This window comes from Sorex fumeus, unplaced genomic scaffold (genome assembly GCF_029834395.1).
Source record: "Sorex fumeus unplaced genomic scaffold, SorFum_2.1 ptg000007l, whole genome shotgun sequence".
Taxonomy (NCBI): Eukaryota; Metazoa; Chordata; class Mammalia; order Eulipotyphla; family Soricidae; genus Sorex; species Sorex fumeus.
The window spans coordinates 36,483,682-36,505,502 of NW_026606064.1; the positions used below are offsets into that span (position 1 = coordinate 36,483,682).

At 38.9% G+C, this 21,821-nt stretch overlaps 1 protein-coding gene across 1 annotated transcript; it reads left to right on the forward strand.

Moving 5' to 3' along the window:
* Nucleotides 1–6,849: 6,849 nt before the first annotated feature.
* On the forward strand, nucleotides 6,850–7,839 carry LOC130016054 (mas-related G-protein coupled receptor member X1-like). Its single transcript, XM_056106800.1, has one exon. It carries the CDS (start codon nucleotides 6,850–6,852, stop codon nucleotides 7,837–7,839), a length of 990 nt encoding a protein of 329 aa, XP_055962775.1.
* Nucleotides 7,840–21,821: the final 13,982 nt, after the last annotated feature.

Genomic DNA, 21,821 nt, shown 5'->3' on the forward strand with positions numbered 1-21,821 from the left:
AGAAATGTTTTTGCATTTTTATTCTTCAGGTGGAAATGTACCATTATGAGCAATTTAAATTAACATTCAAATCATTGTAAACAGTGACTTTACACTGTATCTAACTGTCCATACTTGGATTATTTTGCATATTATTTAATTTTTCTTAACAACTACATTTAAGTAAAAATCTGAAACACTCTAAATTTCCTGCCATATCCTAACACGTGAATAAAAATGTTTCTCTGGTTCAAACTGACAAATATAAATATAAATGTTATTCATATCAATAATCATAACAAAAGAATTAAGGTGTAAAGATGAACCAAACTGCTTTTACTGGACATGAGATCAGTAGATTTGATATGTTGATATAGTTCTATAGCCAACTGTAAGGAAAATAGAAGCTATGTATTTATAGCCATAAAAACACAACATTTAAATGAGCCAGGTAGAGTTTGAGTCTTAGATAAGGAATGTGCACTTTATCTTTAATTAAAAATCTTAACAGGCTCAACTCACTTTGCTCTGTGGGCTGCCCAGGTACAGAGATGTCAGTGAGAGAATCCACAAGAACCACTAGCAGGAAAGTGTACTATATGGGGGTGGAGAAATGCAGACTGAGATAGGGGTTAGATTTAGTGTTAGATCTAATGACACATCCCCAGAGTGGTCACGACGCCAAAGAACATTGTGCTCTTGTTTGACTGCAGGTCTCTGAACAGGAACTCACAGAAGAACCTGAGAAATTTGATAAGCTAACTTCCAATCCTTCTGAGGGGTCTACTGTGGGACAGAAAGGATTCAAAACTAAAGTGAATCAGACTTCCTGTCAACAGAAGTCATCTTGACACCAAAAGGAAGAATTCAAAGCAGGTAAGTTTATCAAACTTATTTCCAAAGCTGGTGCTGTGTTCTTGTTGTAAGGCACATTCATGAACTTCAATCTGGAAGCCACATGTATGCACCAGACAGAAAATCAGGAGGCAGTGAGATAGTCCAGCTGGTAGGATGTTTGTCTTGCTCATGGCCTACCTATGTCACTGTAAACTCACAGCCTGGCAGGGAGAAAGTATTTCAAATGACTGTCCTATGATTTTTTCACTTCCCATTTTCTGGTTGCACCAGATTCAGAGGAAATGAGAGCCATCTGGGAGGCACAAAGATATTTCCTCCTGGATGCATAATCAAAGGAGAATATGCGAATGAGACTAGCTCATAAAGGAAGAAGATTATCTTTTTTAGCATGTAAACAGAAGGTAGTTCCTGGAATTTCTCTGGGTGATAAAACTCTTATTCACTGTATTCCATCAAGTTGTTTGCTTTACATTTTGGTTGTCATATCTTCACTGGTATAAGCTCTTTGGAATAATTTCTCACTACTATAATAAACCATTGTCAGTATAATCTGGTATTTATTAGAAAATATTGTGATAAGCAGATATTCTGAATTATTTCATGCTCATGATTTTGATGTTGGAAGAAAGAATAACAATTGTGGTTTAAATAAACTACAATATCTAAAACTGACATGAGTTTGAGGACCTATGCCTCTCCCATTTTTGTGTATTTCTCTTTAAAATTTTTTTTTAAATGTGCTAACACTTTTTAGTCTTTTGTGACATGTAGCAACCAGCCAAGGGAAGAAAAAAAAGGTAGAATTTCAAGGAGTCGGTTCCTTACTTCTGCCCTCCTCAAAGCAAGTGCCCAGTGATGACAAGGCCCAGTTGCTTGGTACCAGCCAGAATCAGGCAGCTCTGTTCCCACACCCTCTGTAATATTTCTGAGAAGAATGGCAGTAGAGGGTAACTGCAGTCTCTCACCCTGATTCTCCCTCAGGAACTTCCTTTCTAGAGACATTTGATGGAAGCTCCTCTCATTATACATGATTTGGCAGAAAAACAGGAATTCCATCGGCATGGTTCCTGGATCAGGGTCTATGTTGACCTACCCAGATCCCAAGTCATTTATTCTCCTTAATTTTAATTCCTCTGTGTTAATAAAGCTATAACAATAAGGAGTCAAGATGAATAGTGTTATATGAAGAAATAATAATAATGAGCATTATTACAAACCAAAACAAATATGAGGAAGGTTTATGTATCTAAGGTTTTTCTCTTGAGATATAAAAGACAAGCACTTATCACAATTGACGTATGTGTTCAGTGCCATGAGTGAGTAGGACATGTGCATGGAAATAATATTTGTAATTTATCTCTTCTCACTCAGGTCACCAAGAGTGCAAAATCCAAGAGAGATTTGATGGCTTATTTATCATCTCTAGGAAAATAAGTCCTTCTCAGTGGTGGTTGAAAATGTGCACTGGTGGAGGGATGGGTGTCCGATCATTGTATGACTGAAACTCAAACATGAAAGCTTTGTAATTGTAATTCATTGTTGCATGAACGTTTGTCCAGTTGGAGGCTCTGAGACAAGGAATGAGAGAGAAATTATATTTCATGGAGGGCCCAGATTCACTCAGATGCTTTGACAAAAGGCAGAACATTCTGAGGTCTCCTTTTATTAATCATTGAACGCAATACAGTGACATCATCAAAAGAAATTACAGAAAGAACATTGAGGCAGGCATGTATTGTTTTCTTGTGTCTGCAGGTCAGTGGATTTAGGGCTCTGGAAAGAAATATGAAGCTTAAACTGACACCTAAAGCTTTCTTGGGCTACAAGCATCTGAAATCTACTTCCCAAAAAGACTAGGCTTGGCTAGCACCTGGAATCTACATGTCAAAGATCAGGCTGGGCTAGCACCTAAAATTTTTATGTCAAAGACTAGCCAGGCTTCTGTGAGACCCTTTCCATAAACTGAAATTTATGAAATTATTTACTGAAGGCAGCATAAATTAAAAGATGTTTAGCTCCATTCAAACCAGTCAGGACACACGAGAAATGTCGCCCATTTTCATGGGTTCCTATGTTCCTCCCCGTGTGCGGAGCAGTCTAGATAGTCTCATTCTAATGGCTCAGTCCAGCCCCAACACCTCATGGTGATTCAATAAAAAGGATAAATAAAGTAAGTCCTTTTATTGAAGGAGTTGCTTAGGGGAGGCTGTTCTCCTACTATTTGAGTCTTCTGCTTGGTAGAACAATGTTGTCTTTTCCTAGTAGCAAGAGTCTTATGCCTTCGAGCATTGCTCTTGGGAGGCTTCAAAAAACATCCAATTATTGTAACTGAAGTTAGGAGAAAAACATGTATAGAATAATTTGTCTCATATAAAGAAATAGTGTCAGGGAATAACAAATGCCCAAGACTAACAGAAGCTGAGAAATTGACTTCAGTAGAAAACCTATGCTGCTGAGGGGATAAGGGAATAAAAAAATGGAGGGATTGGGACACCGGAACTATGATGGAGAGAAATGAGATCACAGTGCATGTGTGTAGTGAAATGTTTTATACATCAAACCCCATAGTAACATTATTATCAAAGAATTTTTTTAATTTAATTTAAACTGTAAACACGTTCTCCGTGTTTTTTTAAAATATTTTTTTAAAAATATTTTTAACATTTAATATTGTATAATCCAAGCTATACATAAAATCCGATATCAATACATTCCTCCTGGAATCTGTAGAAGAGTTACTGGCATCTTTCTCTCCATTCTCTTTAATGAGGTGCCATTCCATCCTACAAGTGGATCTGTAGAGTTGGGAAAGGAAAAGCAACTGACTCAGACCTGGATATTCAGAACACACTATACCAACTGTATGTATACAATCAGGTACCTCCACTCAAACCCTTTGTGCTTCTATTTTCTTTTCTCTGTATGGAAATGATTGTATTTACTTAACATTTTCGATCTTTTTACATTAGTTTTGAATGGTTTCAATTACTTAGGTATGAAGTTCAAGCTTAATTTTATATCTTTACATAGGTTACTCACTCACCACACCCATCTGCTAGATTTCAGTGTCATCCCTTCACCAAAAAGGCCCTCTACTCAGCCTCTCAGAGTCACGAGTTTTGTTCTGTTAACTCAGTTATTTCTAAAGACAACTCAGAGAGAGGTTTTATCTTGAGTAGCAGTAAACCAGCAGGTCATCTGCACCTTGATTTGCCAGCCATTCCCAAGTTGAAGTTCAAATGAGCATTTGTGCTTACATCACAAGTAACCCAGGTAAAGGCACCTTACCAATAACGAATCTCCAAGGGGCCCAGTGATAATGCAGTAGTAGGGTATTTACTTTGCATGAGCCAGCCTAGGTTCCATCCCCAACATTCATTTCATATGGTTCCCTGAGCCTGTCCAGGAGTAATTCCTGTATACATAGCCAGGAATAACCATTGAGCATCATCAAGTGTGTCACAAATATAAAACAAAACAAAAAATTAATATCCTAACTGGCTTTCCAAAGAATCATCTCTAGAAGTGCATAATAAAAAACTGCAAATATGATCTTTCTATACTTTTTTGTATAGCAGGATAAATAATGAAGTCTCTCATTCAATCCCACTGCCTCCGCTCTCCATTAATTACATGTCTTTCCCATACTAAAATATAAAAAATTAATTGAGTTTTTATTTATCATGATAAACAATCAGTGTCACTGTCACTGTCCTACTGTTGTTCATAGATTTGCTCAAGCAGGCCCAGTAACATTGTGAGACTATTACTGTGTTTGGCATATCGAATACGTCACGGGGAGCTTGCCAGGCTTTGCCATGATGATATACTCTTGGTAGCTTGCCAGGCTCTCTGAGAGGGCCAGAGGAATCAAACTCGGGTCAGCCTTATCGTTTGTGTGCAAAACGCCCTACCCCCTGTGCTATTACCTTTCTTGATAAACAATATCTTTTATTATTAGAAGGTGCCTACTAGAGTCCCTTTTCTTTTAAGCTCACAGAGGACAGAAATAGTCATTGTGCATGTTTAATGAATACCCTTGAACACAAAAACTTTCCAACTAAGGATTAATAAAGATACTTCTTTTCATTCATTCATTCATTCATTCATCATCCTGTTATTCATCGATTGCCTCGAGCAGGCCCCAGTAACGTCTCTTTCATCCTAGCCCTTAGATTATATTCAAGGCTCTTTAGGAGAATGAGACCCATCATTGTTAATAGTATTTGGCATATTTGGTATGCCACGGGGAGTTTGCCAGACTCTGCCCTGTGGGCAGGCTACATTCGATAGCCTGCAAGTTTGTCCAAAGTAGGAATGAGATAATAAGATGTCATAAAAAGATGTCCTGATAAGATGTCGCATGGCCGCAAATGCGGCCGCGCGGTTCCGCTGGATTTTATAGTCTCTGAGTCTTGGCCGTTGATGGGATTACACGGCGCCAGGGGGCCAGGTGGTGGGTGTGACCCCTGCCTACTGGAATTTGGAGGATCTGGGTGGAGGATGCTCGACTCCAATCTGAGTAGGCTTGGAGATCTCGGCCCCGGAACCCGCGTGGCATTGTCCCCCTGCCAGTACCTTCATGTGTGCGGAGAGTGGTCTCAGCATGGTGGTGGCTGGTCCTGGAGGTCTTCGGCTGCCGGAGCCCTGGTTGGGGCGGGGAGGAAAGCTCAACCCGCTCCCCTCCAAGGGACCCCGGTGAGGAACAGCCAGGTGCAGGGCCAGGAGATTCGTATACTTCTTTTCATGCATGCTTATTCTGGTGACAGTCCAATTTTTGCAGTTTTTTTGCATCGCATTCCATTTTCCCTTGTTTTTAAACTTTCCCTTTATTCATTTGTATTTTATTTGTTTTAATTTATTTATTTTCAAGCGAAGCCTGGTAAGCTACCTGTGATGTATTAGATAAGCCAAACACAGTAACAAATGTCACAATGCAGACGTTACTGGGCCCACTCGAGCAAATAGATGAACAACGGGAGGACAGTGACAGTGACAGTGATTTTCAAGCTTTACGAAAGCCATTCATGTTTGGATTTCAGTCATACAGTATTCCAACATCCACCCCTCCCCCAGTGTAGATTTCCCTGCACCAGTGTCCCCAGATTCTCTCCCATCACCCCCTTCCTGCCTATTTGGCAGGTGCTTTTCTTCTCTCTCTGTCTCTCTCTCTCTGTGTTTCTGTCCCTCTGTCTCTCTCTATCTCTGTCTCTGTCTGCCTCTCTGATCTGTCTTTGTTACTCTCTCTCTCTCCATTTTGGCATTGTGGATTGTAATATTGAAACTGAAAGCTTATTAAGAATATCCCTTATGTACTTTTAACTCTCAGATCTTGTCCAGTGTGATCATTCCCAATTATTATTGTCCTAGCTGTCTCTTCTCTCTCTTATCCACCCTCACCCACACACATTTGTGGTTAGTTCCAACAATCCGTAACTCATTTGTTATCTATTTTCAATGGTCCATGTAACCCTGACAAATGTTAGCCACTGGGATAGACTAATGAACGAACATGAGTAAGAGCTCACTGTTTTGAGTGAGCTGACATAACTGACAATACACTTCAGAGTGAAATTCCTTCAAATCCTGGTGTCTTCTTTTCTGTGAATGGGTCATTCTCAGTCACTGAGATGTCACATAGTTTGTGTCTCTGAAGAATAGAAGGCCCAGGGCAGAAGAAGGCTGGCTCAGAGTACCACTGCCATCCTTATGTCCTGCCCAGAAAAACTCCCATCCAGACACTATGGCCTAGGAAACTAGTGGGAAAATCAGGACCTTAGAACGTTTCATATTTGTGAAAAGTTGTGATTCAGTAGAGAAATCCCAGGCTTGAATCAGAAAGATCAGGCAGAGTCCAAATATAGGGTGTCAAAGCTGTGTGGCTGACTTAAACTGTCTTAATTGCTTCTCTCTTGTCTCAGATACCTGTATGGCCATGAGAATCTGTGATCAAACTGAAAATTCTTTCTCATTTGTGTTTCCAGAAACACCAGCAGAGAGTAGTATATGAGCATGGATGTAACTGGCACACCTTGGGTGACTGAAAGCACACTGCAGAATAAAAGTGACTGGGAAGACTTTTATAGACAATGGAACATGACTTCGAAGAGCTCAAAACTTCTGGAATTCATCATTTCCCTGGTGGGGCTATCAGGAAATACTGTAGTGATCTGGCTCCTGGCTTTCCGCATGCAGAGGAATGCTTTTTCAGTCTATATCCTCAACTTGGCAGGAGCAGATTTTATCTTTCTATCCAACCACATGGTATTCTCCATAATGAAACTTGTGGGACATATCAGACTAGACTCCATGGACATGTTCCGAGTTTATATTATGACGCTTGTCTTTCCATATGTTGTAGGCCTGAGCCTTCTCACTGCCATTAGCATGGAGCGCTGCCTGTGTGTCCTAAAGCCCATCTGGTATCGTTGCCACCGCCCAAAACACATGTCATCTGTCGTGTGTGCCCTGCTCTGGACCCTGCCCCTGCTTCTGACCATCTTGAGAGTGGAGTCGGAAGGCATATTTTTTGGATTTTATTTGCTTTGGATAATTGATATCATCATTGCCACATGGCTGATTTTCTCCTTTGTGCTTCTATCTGGGTCCAGCCTGGTTCTGCTGACCAGATTGCTGTGTGGCTCCCGGAAGATGAAGCTGACCGGGCTGTATGTGACAATCGGGCTCACAGTGCTGGTCTTCCTCCTCTGTGGCTTGCCCTGGGGAATCTATCATTTTCTCTTATACTGGATGTCAACTGCTCTTTTTATGCACTGCTTCAAGCTAACTTTGGTGACAGAGGTATTATCCTGTGTCAACAGCTGTGCCAATCCCATCATTTACTTCTTTGTTGGATCTTATAGGGAGCAGCAAAGACAGAAAAGAAGGAGCCTCAAGTTAATTCTACAGACAGCTTGGCAGGATGTTCCTGAGGAAGATGGAAGTCAAAGCAACCCTCCTCAGGAGACCCTGGAGATGTCAGGAAATACTCATTTGTCCTAACTCAATCACAATGTAGACATAGTTTTCAGAAATTTTGTCTTTGCATTTCACATATCACATCTAGCTCTTAAAAGCTGAATATTATAAGTGAGCCACCAATCATTTTCATGCTCTATATGTATATAGGTAAAAAGGCTATTTTTGTATAGTGTTCACACAGAATAAATTTACTAGTAACATTAATCTCTGAGTGCTTTCAGGACATCTTTACATTTCTCACATACAATAATCAGAAGGTAAATCTGGATAATATGAAAGAAATTTTTACATATGAAACTCTACGAATAATTTACAATGCGTTTTCTGGAAGGGTGATTCTATATCTGTTTTATACATCTACTATGTGCTGTCAGTGATCAGGACTTAGAATTTCTCCATGAGTTTTTCTCTTGCACCAAATACTAATTCTTGTAAATTAGTACTCAAGACAACAGAAACAAATACAAATTGGAACTCATCAAACTCAAACATTACTGTATAGTTTAGCAAATGTGGGCTAAAAATAATAGAGACTAAATGGGGAGGGAAACAATATGTTTATTCAACAACATCAGATAAAGGTTTCCTATCTGAGATACATAAAGCATATAGATTACAACAGAAATTAATCAAAAGCCCTATCCAAAAATTTGAATTAAAAATAAACAGGTCCTGTTCAGAAGGATATAAACAGAGAGAAAATAGACTTGAAAAAAAATCTTATCATCACTTATTATCAGGGAAATACAACTGAGACGACAATAATCTGTCACTTGAGACCAGTCAGTCTAGCACACATCAAAACAAAAAATAAAACAAAACAATACGAGAAACTGTGTAAGTTAGTGGTTATTTCAACTAATTCAACCCTTAAAGAAAGCAGCATGGAAATTTCTCAGAGAAGTAAATATAAAGTTATCTGGGGCTGGAGTGATAGTACCGTGGAGTATGAAATCAACCTAGGTGTCCAAGAACAGATGAATGAATAATGAAAGTATGATGTATTATAAATGCAACTTATACTCTGAAGCTGCAAAAATTAAAGAAATTATGCATTTTTCAACAACTCGAATAGAACTGGAGAATGTCATGTAAATGAAGTAAGTCAGAAAGGGGACAAATATCAGATTATATCACTTATCTGTGGTCTATAGGAGAACAACAGGATGAGGGAATGCCTGCTCTCACAGCAGGAATACCCAGACTACCCTTAACCACTGAATGTAGAAATGACAAGGGTAGGAAAGGAAAAAAATGAAGGGACTAAGTCTAAAGGAAGGGGAGATTCAGGGGATTTGAGCATATTCAGAGGGCAGAACACGGGATATATGTATATATCTATACTTCAGAGTCAACCATACTGTACGTATGAAATCAAAACTTCAATAATCAAATTTAGAAATGTGCCTGTCAAGAAGGCAGAGTAGGGGTTGGGAAAAAGGCTAGGGACATCAGTGAAGGAAAGTCAGCACTGATGGTGGATTGCATTGAAACATTGCATGCCACAAACTCTGTTAAGAATAAATATGTATATCGCAGTACCAAAATATCTAATGAAATATAATATAAAAATGAAGTAACAAAAGTTAGTTGCTCACATTTGCGTCTAAATATATTTCTGAGGTGTAATTTTAACCCACTGGTCTGTGTGTGGATTTTTGTCCAATACCATTGTTTTAATTACTACGTTTGTATTAGCTCATAAAGTCAAAGGTTACGATGCACCTTTTTTTTTGTAGTGCTGAAATGTTTAATGCATGAAATCCTGCAATTAACAGTTTTGTAAGTCACACATGGAGCCTATAATAATTTTTAAAATTTATTTATTGAATCACTGTGGGAAAAGTTACAAAGCTGTCAGGTTTAAGTCTCGGTCATGCACTCATCAAACACATTTCCCTTCACCAGTACTTATTTTTCACCACCAAGAACCCCAATATCCTCCCACCCCAACCCTCCCAATGCCTGTGAGGCAGATGAATTCTAGTTAACACTCTAACTACTTTAATTAGATTCATTGTTTCGACAAAAGATGCACCATTATTATTTAGAGTTTACACCCCAAAATCAGACCTGCTGAAAAGGCATTGTTTTCTACAGCTGGTTACAAGAACCAAATGATGTCTCATGGCTACAATAGCAGCCACGCGATTTTGGATTTCTGGCATTTTACTGATTAAGCCTGGAAGTATTTCTGCCGAGAGTCAGATAATTATGAGATTGGTTTCTGTGGCTCTGGAGCCATGGCCGTGCCGGAGAGCCACTCGTGGGGGGCAACTCATGAACTCGGTAGGGCTTGAGGGACGGGTCGGGAACGCCCCCCTTCCCATGAGGTTTCAGTTGCTCCATCACGACCGGCTCATACCTGGCTTTCCAAAAAGCTCCAAGGCTGCTGCCATCTTGCTGTCCAGAGGGAGAAAGGCCCTATAATAATTTTTTAGGGGAAAAAAAACTATAACCCAACAGACAGTACATACATAATATATACATATACACATATGCACCCAACAAAGGATACACAGAAAATACATAGTCAAATGCCTATTAAGCTATATGGTTATCATCAATTTAGTTGTGTGGATACAACCACACCACCATCTACCATCATATATAATTCTACCATCATATATAGTTGCATGGATTAGCCTCACAGGCACAATATTCAAGTCCAACAGAGGAGTAGAAAACATATTTGGGGTCCAAAGAGAGAACCCAACAGTGCACATGTTTGCAAGCAGGAGGTCCAGGTCTCATCCTCAGGGCCCCATGGTTCCCTGAGTAGCAGCAGGGGTGACCCTTAGGACTGAGGCAGGAGTAGCTCTTGAGCACTGAGATGGCCTCAAAACCAAAACTATCCAATCCTCTCCACCCAACAAAAGAAGAAATTTTATTTATAATTTAATTTATAAAGCAATACAAAGCAGCCAGAAAAGATGCCAAATAGTTATTCTATGAAAAAGGGTAAGATAAATACTAGAAGGGAAAGGAGCACTTCTGGGAGATACATAGTGTTTCTATATACTGGCTACAAGGTCTCATTTTAGTATCCCACAGCCCAGCTACTGTCCTCGGGGTAGCTAGACTTCTGCCCCTGTGATTAAGACATCATTCTCACCAACTAAGTCATTGTAAATTTAGCAGATATATGATGTATCTTCTTTATTCTTCTTGCTCTTAAAACTACACATTGGCCACACAGTAACTTCATCTTCTCATGTAAAAAAAAAAAATAACAACACCCATTAACTGCCTCTGGCACCATATAAGTTCATTAACTCCATGATCCAGAAACTCACAAATAAATCTTGGAAGAGAGCAACAAGATGCAGAGGTGTCTCAACAACACACGCCAGGCTGAGTTCATTGAGGACACCTCAGAGAGGGGCCGGTGGAATACCTCAGAGAGCAGTGGGTGAGTCCCCATTCGCCCCAAGAGAGCCCTGTCAGTCATAAACCTTAAAAACCCAATTGCTGCCATGCTCACAGCAGATATCCACAGGCTGAGCACAAGCCCATAATGCATGAGAATTAATATGCTAAAAACCCAGGTATGAGGGTTTCGTGACTGAAATCCTCAGACTATCATGAAGGCGGGAATGGGCAACCTTCCCCTATCTCTGATTCTTCCAGGAGCCTGGCAGTCATGTCCAGGAACTGCCTCTAGTGCCATATAAAGTCATTAACAAACATGACCCAGAGACTCACAAATAAATATCAGAAGAGAAGAACAAGCTGCAGAGATGCTCCTGGACGCCAAAGTAAACATCCAATTAAAAACTTTACTCCAGCTGTATCACTCTTCTTAAAATTTTAGAATTTCTGAAGCAACATCTAATTCTCTAAGTCACTAAAGTACCAAAAACAGCACGCCACATTTTTTCCCCTTTATTTTATTTTATTTTACAGTTGTAAATTTACAATTTTTTGTGCTTTGGTTTCAATTATACAATGATCAGATACCCATCCCTCCACCAGTGCCCATTTTCCACCACCATGGATAATATCCCTCCCACCCCCATCCCCCCATCCCCCCTGTCTCTGTGGCAGGGCAATCACCTGTGTTCTCTCTCTCCTTTTGGGTGTTGTGGTCTGCAAAAGAGGCATTGAATGGCAAACATGTTCAGTCCATAGTCTACTTTCGACATGCATCTCCCCTCCTGGGAGGATCCTCCAAACATACTTTATTTGGTGCTCCCTTCTCTATCTGAACTGCCCTTTCCTCTAGGATACCCGGCTGGCCTCTAAGTTATGGAGTAATCCTCCTGGTGCTGATCTCAGCTATTCTTGGGTATTAATCTCATACTTTGTTACTTTATATCCCCCAGATGAATGCAATCTTTCTATGTCTATCCCTCTCTTTCTGACTCATTTCGCTTAGCATGATACTTTCCATATTGTACCACTTGTATGTAAATTTCATGACTTCATCTTTTCTAAGAGCTACATAGTACTCCATTGTGTAGATGTACCAAAGTTTCTTTAACCAGTCATCTGTTCTTGGGCATTCAGGTTTCTTCCAGTTTCTGGCTATTGTAAAGAGTGCTGCAATGAACAAACAAGTGCAGATGTCACTTCGACTATACATTTTTGCCTCTCTGGGATATATTCCCAGGAGTGGTATTGCTGGGTCAAATGGGAGCTCAATTTCTAATTTTTTGAGAATCGTCCATACTGTTTTCCAGAAGGGCTGAACCAGTGGACATTCCCACCAACAGTGAAGGAGTGTCCCTTTCTCGCCACATCCACGCCAGCATCGGTTGCTTTTGTTCTTTTGAATGTGGGCCAGTCTTTGAGGTGTGAGATGGTATCTCATTGTGGTTTTGATCTGCATCTCCCTGATGATTAATGATGTAGAGCATTTTCTCATGTGCTTTTTTGCCATTCGGATTTCTTCTTTGAGAAAGTTTCTGCTCATTTCATTGCCCCATTTTTGGATGGGGTTGGATGTTTTCTTCTTGTGGAGTTTAACCAGTATTTTGTGTATCCTGGATATCAACCCCTTGTCAGATGTGTATTCGGTGAATATCCTTTCCTATTCTGTAGACTGTCTTTGTATTTTGGTCACTGTTTCTTTGGAGGTGCAGAAGCTTCTTAGTTTAAGATAGTCCAATTTATCTATCTCTGTTTTCACTGGCTCGGCCAGTGAGCACGCCACGTTTTACGGTGTGCAAAGTAGAAGCCAACCCATCTTGATCAAGCATATAAATATATATATATATATACATACACTTATATATTATATTTACACAGAGGCTCAACCTCTAAAAGCTTGTTAGTAATTTCTTATACAAAGGTTTAATGACTCCATGTTGAGATACAATTTTCACACTCTTTTCTATAAGGAAAAGGTTTGGGATCATGTTTTGAGGATCATTCATAGCAAGCACTACAAAATGCATTGTTTCAGATCTGCCTTTGGGGCAGGCTGTATGTTGTTGAGAAATTCAAAATAATGATTTTGGAAAGTACAAATAGTGGTGGGATTGTTGTTGGAATATCAAGTGTAAAAAAATTTTGTGAACAAATTTATGAAAATACAATTTTAAAAAGTAAAAAAATAAAATAGAAATTAAAGTAAATAAAGTAAACAAGAATTATTTTCTGTTTTCTTGAACATTGCTATTGCTCTTTGAAAGTCTATTCAACTCTTCAAATTTGGGATTGGACTCAATGTGTTTTTTGTATTGAGTTTTATGAGATTTTTCACCTTTTGGTTATCAATTTCTTATTAGTGTGGTTCACACACTTTTAACTAAGTAGAGAATTTACTTAGAAATCATTACAAATCAATATACTATAATTTTTACACAGCTGACTAGAGCTTATTGCTATTATGGATTGCAATTTATTCAGTGTGTTGGACACATTTATTTTTGGTGAGTTTTATGAAATTTTTTGATGTTGCAGTTATCAACTCCTTATGTACATGATTCACATAGTTTTAACAAAGAAGAGTATTATCTTAGAAACCATTCTAAATCAATATATTACATTTTTTATACAGCTATAGAGGAGCTGGTTGTTCATATACATTGCAATTGATTCAGTGTATTGGACACTTTGACTTTTGGTTATAATACTATAAATTATTCTATATGTGTAAACTTTGTATTATGTATTTGGCACATGCACAAACACCACAATAAATCAATTACTACATAAGAAAGTAAGGGAGGAAAATGTATGATATTTATATGTTACTATACAAAATTTAAATAGCCCTACTTGCCAAGTCTGTCATCTTACTCTGTCAAAAATGTGAGAGGATGTCTCAACCCACACTGTCACCACAGGTGACAAAGACATGTTTTGCATTTTTATTCTTCAGGGGAAAAATACAATTGTGAGTAATTTAAATTAACACTTAAGTCATTGTAAATGGTGACTTTACACTGCTTCTAATTATTCATACTTGGTTGACTTTGCATATTATTAAATTTGTCTTGAGAGTATTAGCACATTATTAACAAATAAATTTAATTACAAATCTGAAAAACTCTAACTTTTCTGCCATATGCTAAAATCTTATATGGGAATAAAAATGGTTCTCTGGTTCAAACTGACAAACAAAAAGAAATATAAATATTATTCAAATCAACAATCATAGCCAAAGAATTTAGATGCAAAGATGAACCAAACTGCTGTTACCAGGCATGAGATCAATAGGCTCTAAATGAGTTGATATGCTTCTGTAGCCAATTGTAAGGAAAATAGAAGCTACATATTTATTGCCATAATAAAACAAAATTTAAATGAGCCAAGTAGTTTGAGTCTCAGATAAGGAATGTGCACTTTATCTCTAATATAAAATCTTCACAGATTCACCTCACATTGCTCTGTTTGCTGCCCAGGCACAGAGCTGTCAGTGAGAGAATCCACAAGAACCACTAGCAGAGAAGTGTACCAGATGAGGGTGGAAAATTACAGGCTGAGACAGGGGTTAGATCTAATGACACATCGCCAGAGTGGTCATGACACCAGGACATTGTGGTCTCATTTGACAACAGGTCTCTGTACAGGAACTCACAGAAGAACCTGAGAAATTTGATAAGCCGCCTTCTCACCAACTTCCACTCCTGAAGGGTCCTTTGTGGAACAGAAAGGGTTCAAAATGAAGGTGAATCTCTGCAGATTTCTTGTCAACAGGAGTCAGCTTGCCACCTAAAGGAAGAATGCAAAGCAGGTAAGTTTATTAAACTTATTTCCAAAGCCACTGCTGTGTTTTTGTCCTAAGGCACAGCCATGAATCTCAAACTGGGAGCTATGTTAAGTACATCAAGAAAATAGAAAATCAGGAGGCAGTGAGATAGTTCAGCAGGTAGGATGCTTGTCTTGCTCAGTGCATATATGTGTCACTGCAAACTCACAGGTTGTCATGGAGAAAGTATTTCAATGACTGTCCTACAATTTTTCATGTCTCATCTTTCTGGATGCGCCAGAGTCAGAGGAAATGAGAATCCATCTGTGAGGCACAGAGATATTTCTTTTCAGATATATAATCAATGGGGAATATGCAAATGAGATTTGCTGATAAAGGAAGACTATCTTTTTTAGCATGTACATAGAAGGTAATTTCTGAGACTTTCTGGGTGATGAATCTCTTCTCCACCGTATCCCATCAAGTTGTTTGCTTTACGTTTGGTTGTCGTATCTTCACCAGTATTTCTTTGGAATAATTTCTCACTACTACAATAAATCATTGTCAGTATATTCTGATATTTATTTGAAAACATGGTGATAAATAGGTATTTTGAATTATTTCAAGTTCATGATTTTGATTTTGCAAAGAATAACAATTGTGGTTTAAATGAACTACCATATCTAAAACTGACCTGAGTCTTGAGGACCCATGCCTCTCCCATTTTTGTATATTTCCCTTTAAAATTTTTTTTAATCTGCTAAGACTGTGGAGTCTTCTGTGGCACAGGGCAACCAGACAGGGGAAGAAAACAAAGGCAGAAGGCAAGGAGTAGGTCCCTTTCTTCTGCCCTCCTCATCAGAAGACCAACGATGACAGGGGCCCAATTGCTTGGTACCAGCCAGAATCAGGCAGCCTTCTTCCCACAACTCAGTAATATTTCTGAGGATAATGGAAATAGTGGGTAACTGTAGTCTCTCAATCATGATTCTTCCTCAGCAACTGCCCCATTTAGACACATTTCATGGAAGCTCCTTTCATTATAAATGATGTGACAGAAAACTTGGAATTCCTTAGGCATGGCTCTTGAACTAAAGCCTATGTTGACCTACGCAGATTCCAAGGCATTTACTTCTTCTTAATTTGTCTTCTTCTGTGTTAATAAGGCTATTACAATTAATAGTCAAAGTGAATAGTGCTACATGAGGAGATTATAATAATGAGCATTATTATAAACCATAGCAAACATGAAGGTTTAGATTTCTAAGGGTTTTTTTTTCTGGAGACATAAAAGACAAGCACTTATCACAACTGACATTTGTTTTCAGTGCCATGAGTGAATAGGACATATGCCCTGATGAATGGAAATAGATTTGTATTTTACCTCTTCTCATTCGGGTCACCAAGAGTGTAAAACCCAAGAGAGATTTGATGGCTTATTTATCATCTCTCCTCATTGGTGGTGGGAAATGTGCACTGGAGAGATGAGTGCCCAGTCAATATTATGACTGAAACTCAAACTTTAAAGTTTTGTAACTATTTCACGATGATTCAATAAAGAAGAAAAAGAAAATAAGACCTCATTTCATTGGGGGAGTTGCGTGGGGGAGGATGTTCTACTATTTGAATCTTCTGCTTTGTAGAACAAATGGTTGTCTTTTCTTAGTAGCAAGAGACTTGTGCCTCTGACCGTTGTTCTTGGGAGGCTTCAAAAAACATCCAATTCTTTGTATGCTATGTGGAGGATCTTATTGTAAGTGAAGTTAGAAATAGAAGGACTTATGTAGAATAATCAGTCTTATATAAAGAAATATTGTCAGGGAATAACAAATGTTCAAGATTGAGAACTGGACATCAGTAGAAAACCTATGATGCTGATAAAATAAGAGAGGAAAAAATGGAGGGGTTGGGACACTGAGACAATGATGGAGAGATGTCAGACCACAGCACCTGTGTGGTGCTAGAATGTTTTATCCATGACACCCGAGGATAACATTATTATCAAATAAGAAAACTTTTTACAATTTATTTAAATGGTGGACCAGAGTGATAATATAGTGGGTAGGGCATTTCCCTTGCAGGCGGCTGACCTGAGTTCAATTCCTCTGCCCCCCTCGAAGAGCCCGGCATGCTATTGTAAGTATTCCACCCGCAGGGCAAAGCCTGGAAAGCTACCCATGGAAAGCTACCAATATGACAAAAACAGTAGCAACAAGTCTCACAATAGAGACATTACTGGTGCCCGCCTGAGCAAATCGATGAACGACTGGAGGACAGTGCAGTCCTATTTTTAATGGTGGTCTCATTCCTGAAAGAGGCTCCAATCATTGGGGAAGACGAGTAAGGAGAGGAGGTTAATATCTCAGGAATGGGAAGAGTAGAGACATTACTGGCACCTGCTCAAATAAATTGAAGAACAATGGGATGACAGTGATACAGTGATTTTAAATGGTAAACACTTTCTCCTTATTTTTTTTTACAAAATATCTTTAACATTTGAAATTGTTTAATCCAGGCTACACAAAAAAAATCCTAAATCATGATATTCTACCTGGGATCTATGTAGAGTTACTGACATTTTTCTCTCCCTTCTCTTTAACGAGGTGCCATTACATTCTACCAGTGGATCTGTAAAGTTGGTAAAGAAAAAGAAACTGACCCAGATCTATATATTCAGAACATCACTATATCAATTTTATGAATGGAATCAGGTACCTACCACTCAAACCCTTTATGCTTCCATTTTCTTTTCTCTGTACAAAAATGGTAGTATTTACTTAAGATTTTCACTGTTTTTACATTTGTTTTGAATTGTTTTTAATTACTTAGATATGAAGTAAAAGGGTTAATTTTATCCCCTTACATAGGTCACTCACTCACCAAAACCACCTGCTGGATTTCAGTATCATCTCATCACCAAAAAGGCTCTTTCCTCAGCCCTCCTGTTAGCCTCTCAGAGTCACTAATTTTGTTCTGTTAACTCAATATTTTCTTGAGAAAACCCTGAGAGAGGTTTTATCTTGAATAGCACTAAACCAGCATCACTTTTTCACCTTGATTTACCCGGTCTTCCCCAGTGGATTTTCTAATAAGCATTTGTGCTTAAATCACAAGTAACTATGGAAAAAGGTACCTTACCAAAGCCATCTCCAGAGGGTCCAGTAATAGTACAGCAATAGAGCATTGGCCTTTCCTGTGGCCAGCCTAGGTTCTATTCCCAGTATCCCATATGGTCCCGTGACACTATCCAGGAGTAATTTTTGTATACATAATAAGGAATAACCTCTGAGCATCATCAGGTGTGCCACAAACATAAAATAAAACAAAAAATTAATATCATAACTGGTTCTCCAAAGAATCCTCTATAGAAAGGCATACTTAAAAACTGCAAATATTATATTTCTATACTTTTAACACTGTAGCACTGTAGCACAGTCCTCCTGTCATTTGTCGATTTATCGAGCAGGCACCAGTAACATCTCCATTGTGAGACTTGTTACTGTTTTTGGCATGTTTAATACACCATGGGGAGTTTGCCAGGCTCTGCAGTGTGGGCAGGATACTCTTGGTAGTTTGCCGGGCTCTCTGAGAGGAACGAAGGAATCAAACCTGGGTTGGCCACGTGCAAGACAAACGCCCTACCTACCCACTGTGCTATCACACATATATAGCAGGATTAAGTAAATAATGAAGTCTCTCATTCAGTTCCACTGCCTCCTCTCTCCATTGCTTACATGCCTTTTCCCATACTAAAATATTAACATTTCATTGAGCTTTTATTTATCATGATAAACAATATCCTTTATTATTAGCAGTTGGGTATTAGAATCTCATCATTTTAGCTCACAGAAGATGGAAACAGTCATTGCGCATGTTTAATGAATACTCTCAAACACAAAAACTTTCCATATAAGGATAAGTAAAGACATTTCTCTTTATACGTGCTTACTCTGGTGACAGTTCCATTTTTGCAGATATTTACATGCCATTCCATTTTCCCTTGCTTTTAAACTTTCCCTCACTAATTTTTCTTTTTTCTTTATATTTCTAGAGCATTACAAAGCATTTCATGATTGGATTTCAGTCATACAGTATTCTAACATCCATCTCTCCCGCCATGTTCCCAGCACCAGTGTCCCTAGGTGACCTGCAGTCATCCCCCACCCTCCACCCACTGCCTCCCTGACTGCCTCTTTGGCAGGCTTTACTCTTCTCTCTTCTCTTTCTCTCTCTCTTACTCTCTCTCTCTTTTCTCACTCTCTCTCTACCTCTCTCTCTCTTTTTGGCACCGTGGATTGCAATATTGATACTAACAGGTTATCAGAGTACCCCTTACCTACGTTTAAATCTCAGATCTTGTCCAGTGTGATCATTCCCAGCTATCATTTTCCTAGTGGTCTCTTCTCTATCTTATCCACTCCCATCCCACACATATCTGTGGTTAGTTCCAACCATCATTCACTAATTTGTTATCTTTTTAGTAATCACTCATGTGACTCTGATAAAAGTTAGGCATTGGGACACACTAATGAACATGAGAAGAGCTCGCTGTTTTCAGAGTTGACATAACTGACCATGCAATTTAAGGTCATGTTCCTTCAAATCCTGATATGCTCTTTTCTTTGAGTGGGTCATTCTCAGTCACTGAGATGTCACATAGTTTGTGCCTCTGAAGAACAGAAGGCCCAGAACAGAAGAAGGTGGCCTCAGAGTTCTGATGCTGCTCTTACATCCTTCCCAGAAAACTCCCTCCAGATACTGTGTAATGAGACAATGATTTAGGAAGATCATTTTACAGGTCTTTGCTGAACTCAAATCTGCTGAAATTCATCACTTCCCTGGTAAGGCTGACAGAAATGCTGTGGTGCTCTTGTTCCTGGCTTTCTGCATGCAGAGGATTTTTTTTTTCTCCATGTACATCCTCAACTTGGCACGAGCTGATTTTGTCTGTCTATACACTCACATGGTATTTTCCTTAATGAGTTTTGTCAGAGATATAAAATTACACCCCATCTTAATTTACAAAAAATGTTTACGAAGGTTTGTCTTTCCCTATGTTGTAGACCTGAGCCTTCTCACTGCCACTATACTTGAGTATACCATGTAAAGTATACCATGTACAGAAAGTGAGTCTCCAGAAGGACAAATACCAGATGATACTAGTTACCTGTGGTCTATAGAAGAATAACAGAAGAAGGGAATGCCTGGTCTCACAGTGGGGATACCCACTGTACCCTTGACCACTGAATGTAGAAATGGCAAGGACAGAAAAGGGAAAAAATAAGGGGGATAAATCTAGAGGAATAGGAGGGAACAGGACTAAGGTTCTGGGTTTTGAGCACATTTGTCATGTTGACATGGGATATATGTATTTATCTATACTTCAAGAGCCAACAATACTCTAAGTATGAACTCAAAACTCCAACAATCAAATAAAGAAATATGTCTGTCAAAAACACAGATTGGGGTTTTGAATAAAACCTGGGAACAACAGTGGAGTAAAGTCAGCAGTGCTGGTGTGACTGCATTGAAACATTGAATGCCTAAACTCTGCTAAGAATAACTGTGTACATCACAGTGCCAAAATGTCTAATGAAATATAATGAAATGATAAAAATAGTCATTCACATATGTGTATAAGTTTATTTCTGTTAGGCTTACTTTTAATCCTTTGGTCTGGGTTTGAAATTTTGTTACAATACTCTTATATTTTAACTGCTCCTTTTGTACTACAGCATAAGTAGAAGATTATGATGAATCTTCTTTATTCCTACTCTCAGAACTACATCAGCAATGCAAATTTGAGCTGTTCATTGAAAAACAAACAAATACACAGTGCTATTTTCTGTTTTTTTCAAAATTGTCATTGAACTTTGAATAAGTCAATGAAGCTCATCTATTTTGAGATTGGGTTGGATGTCTTTTTAATATTGAGATTTACGAGATTTTTAGATCTTTGGGTTATCAACTTATACGTATGAGTCACACACTTTGAACAAAGTATGGTATTAACTAGCTAGTCATTCTAAATCAGATAAGGTAAAGGTAAAGGCCCTCCCGTTGATTGTCGATTTGCTCGAGCTGGCCCAGTAACGTCTCCATTGGAGACTTTGTTGTTACTGTGTTTGGCATATCAAATACTCTCGGTAGCTTGCCGGGCTCTCCGAGAGGGGCGGAGGAATCGAACTCGGGTCGGCCATGTTGGCTGCGTGCAAGGCAGACGCCCTACCTGCTTTGCTATCGCTCCAGCCAAACAAATATGTGTTTGGCATATTTGATATGCCAAACACAGTAACAACAAAGTCTCCAATGGAGATTTGATATGCCAAATCAGATATGATGCTGTTTTTTCTTTAGGGGGGCAGGCCTGGAGCAATAGCACAGCAGGTAGGACATTTGCCTTGCATGCGGCCAACATGGCCAACACGGCCGACCTGAGTTTGATTCCTCCGCCTCTCCCAGAGAGCCCAGCAAGCTACCAAGAGTATCTCCCCCGCACTGTAAAGACTGGCAAGCTACCCATGAGGTATTCGATATGTCAAACACAGTAACAAGTCTCACAATGTTACTGGGCCCCCTCAAGCAAATTGATGAACAATGGGAGGATAGTGACAGTGACAGCTGTTTTTTTTTAACAGACATAAGATTTGATTATTAGTCGTGATTGCAGTTTATTCAGTGTGTTAGAGTTTTTTATTTTTGGTGATACTATTAGTAGTTCTACATGTGTAAACTACATGTGTAAAACAATTCATCTGTATTATGCCTTGGGAACATGCACAAATATCACTGTAAATCAAATACTACATAAGAAACTAAGGGAGGAAAATGTTTGACATTTCATCCAGGGCCCCGCCCAGTAGCA

Bases quoted from the DNA above. Each gene is read 5' to 3' on its own strand.
- LOC130016054 (XM_056106800.1), top strand. From the start codon at position 6,850: ATGGATGTAACTGGCACACCTTGGGTGACTGAAAGCACACTGCAGAAT.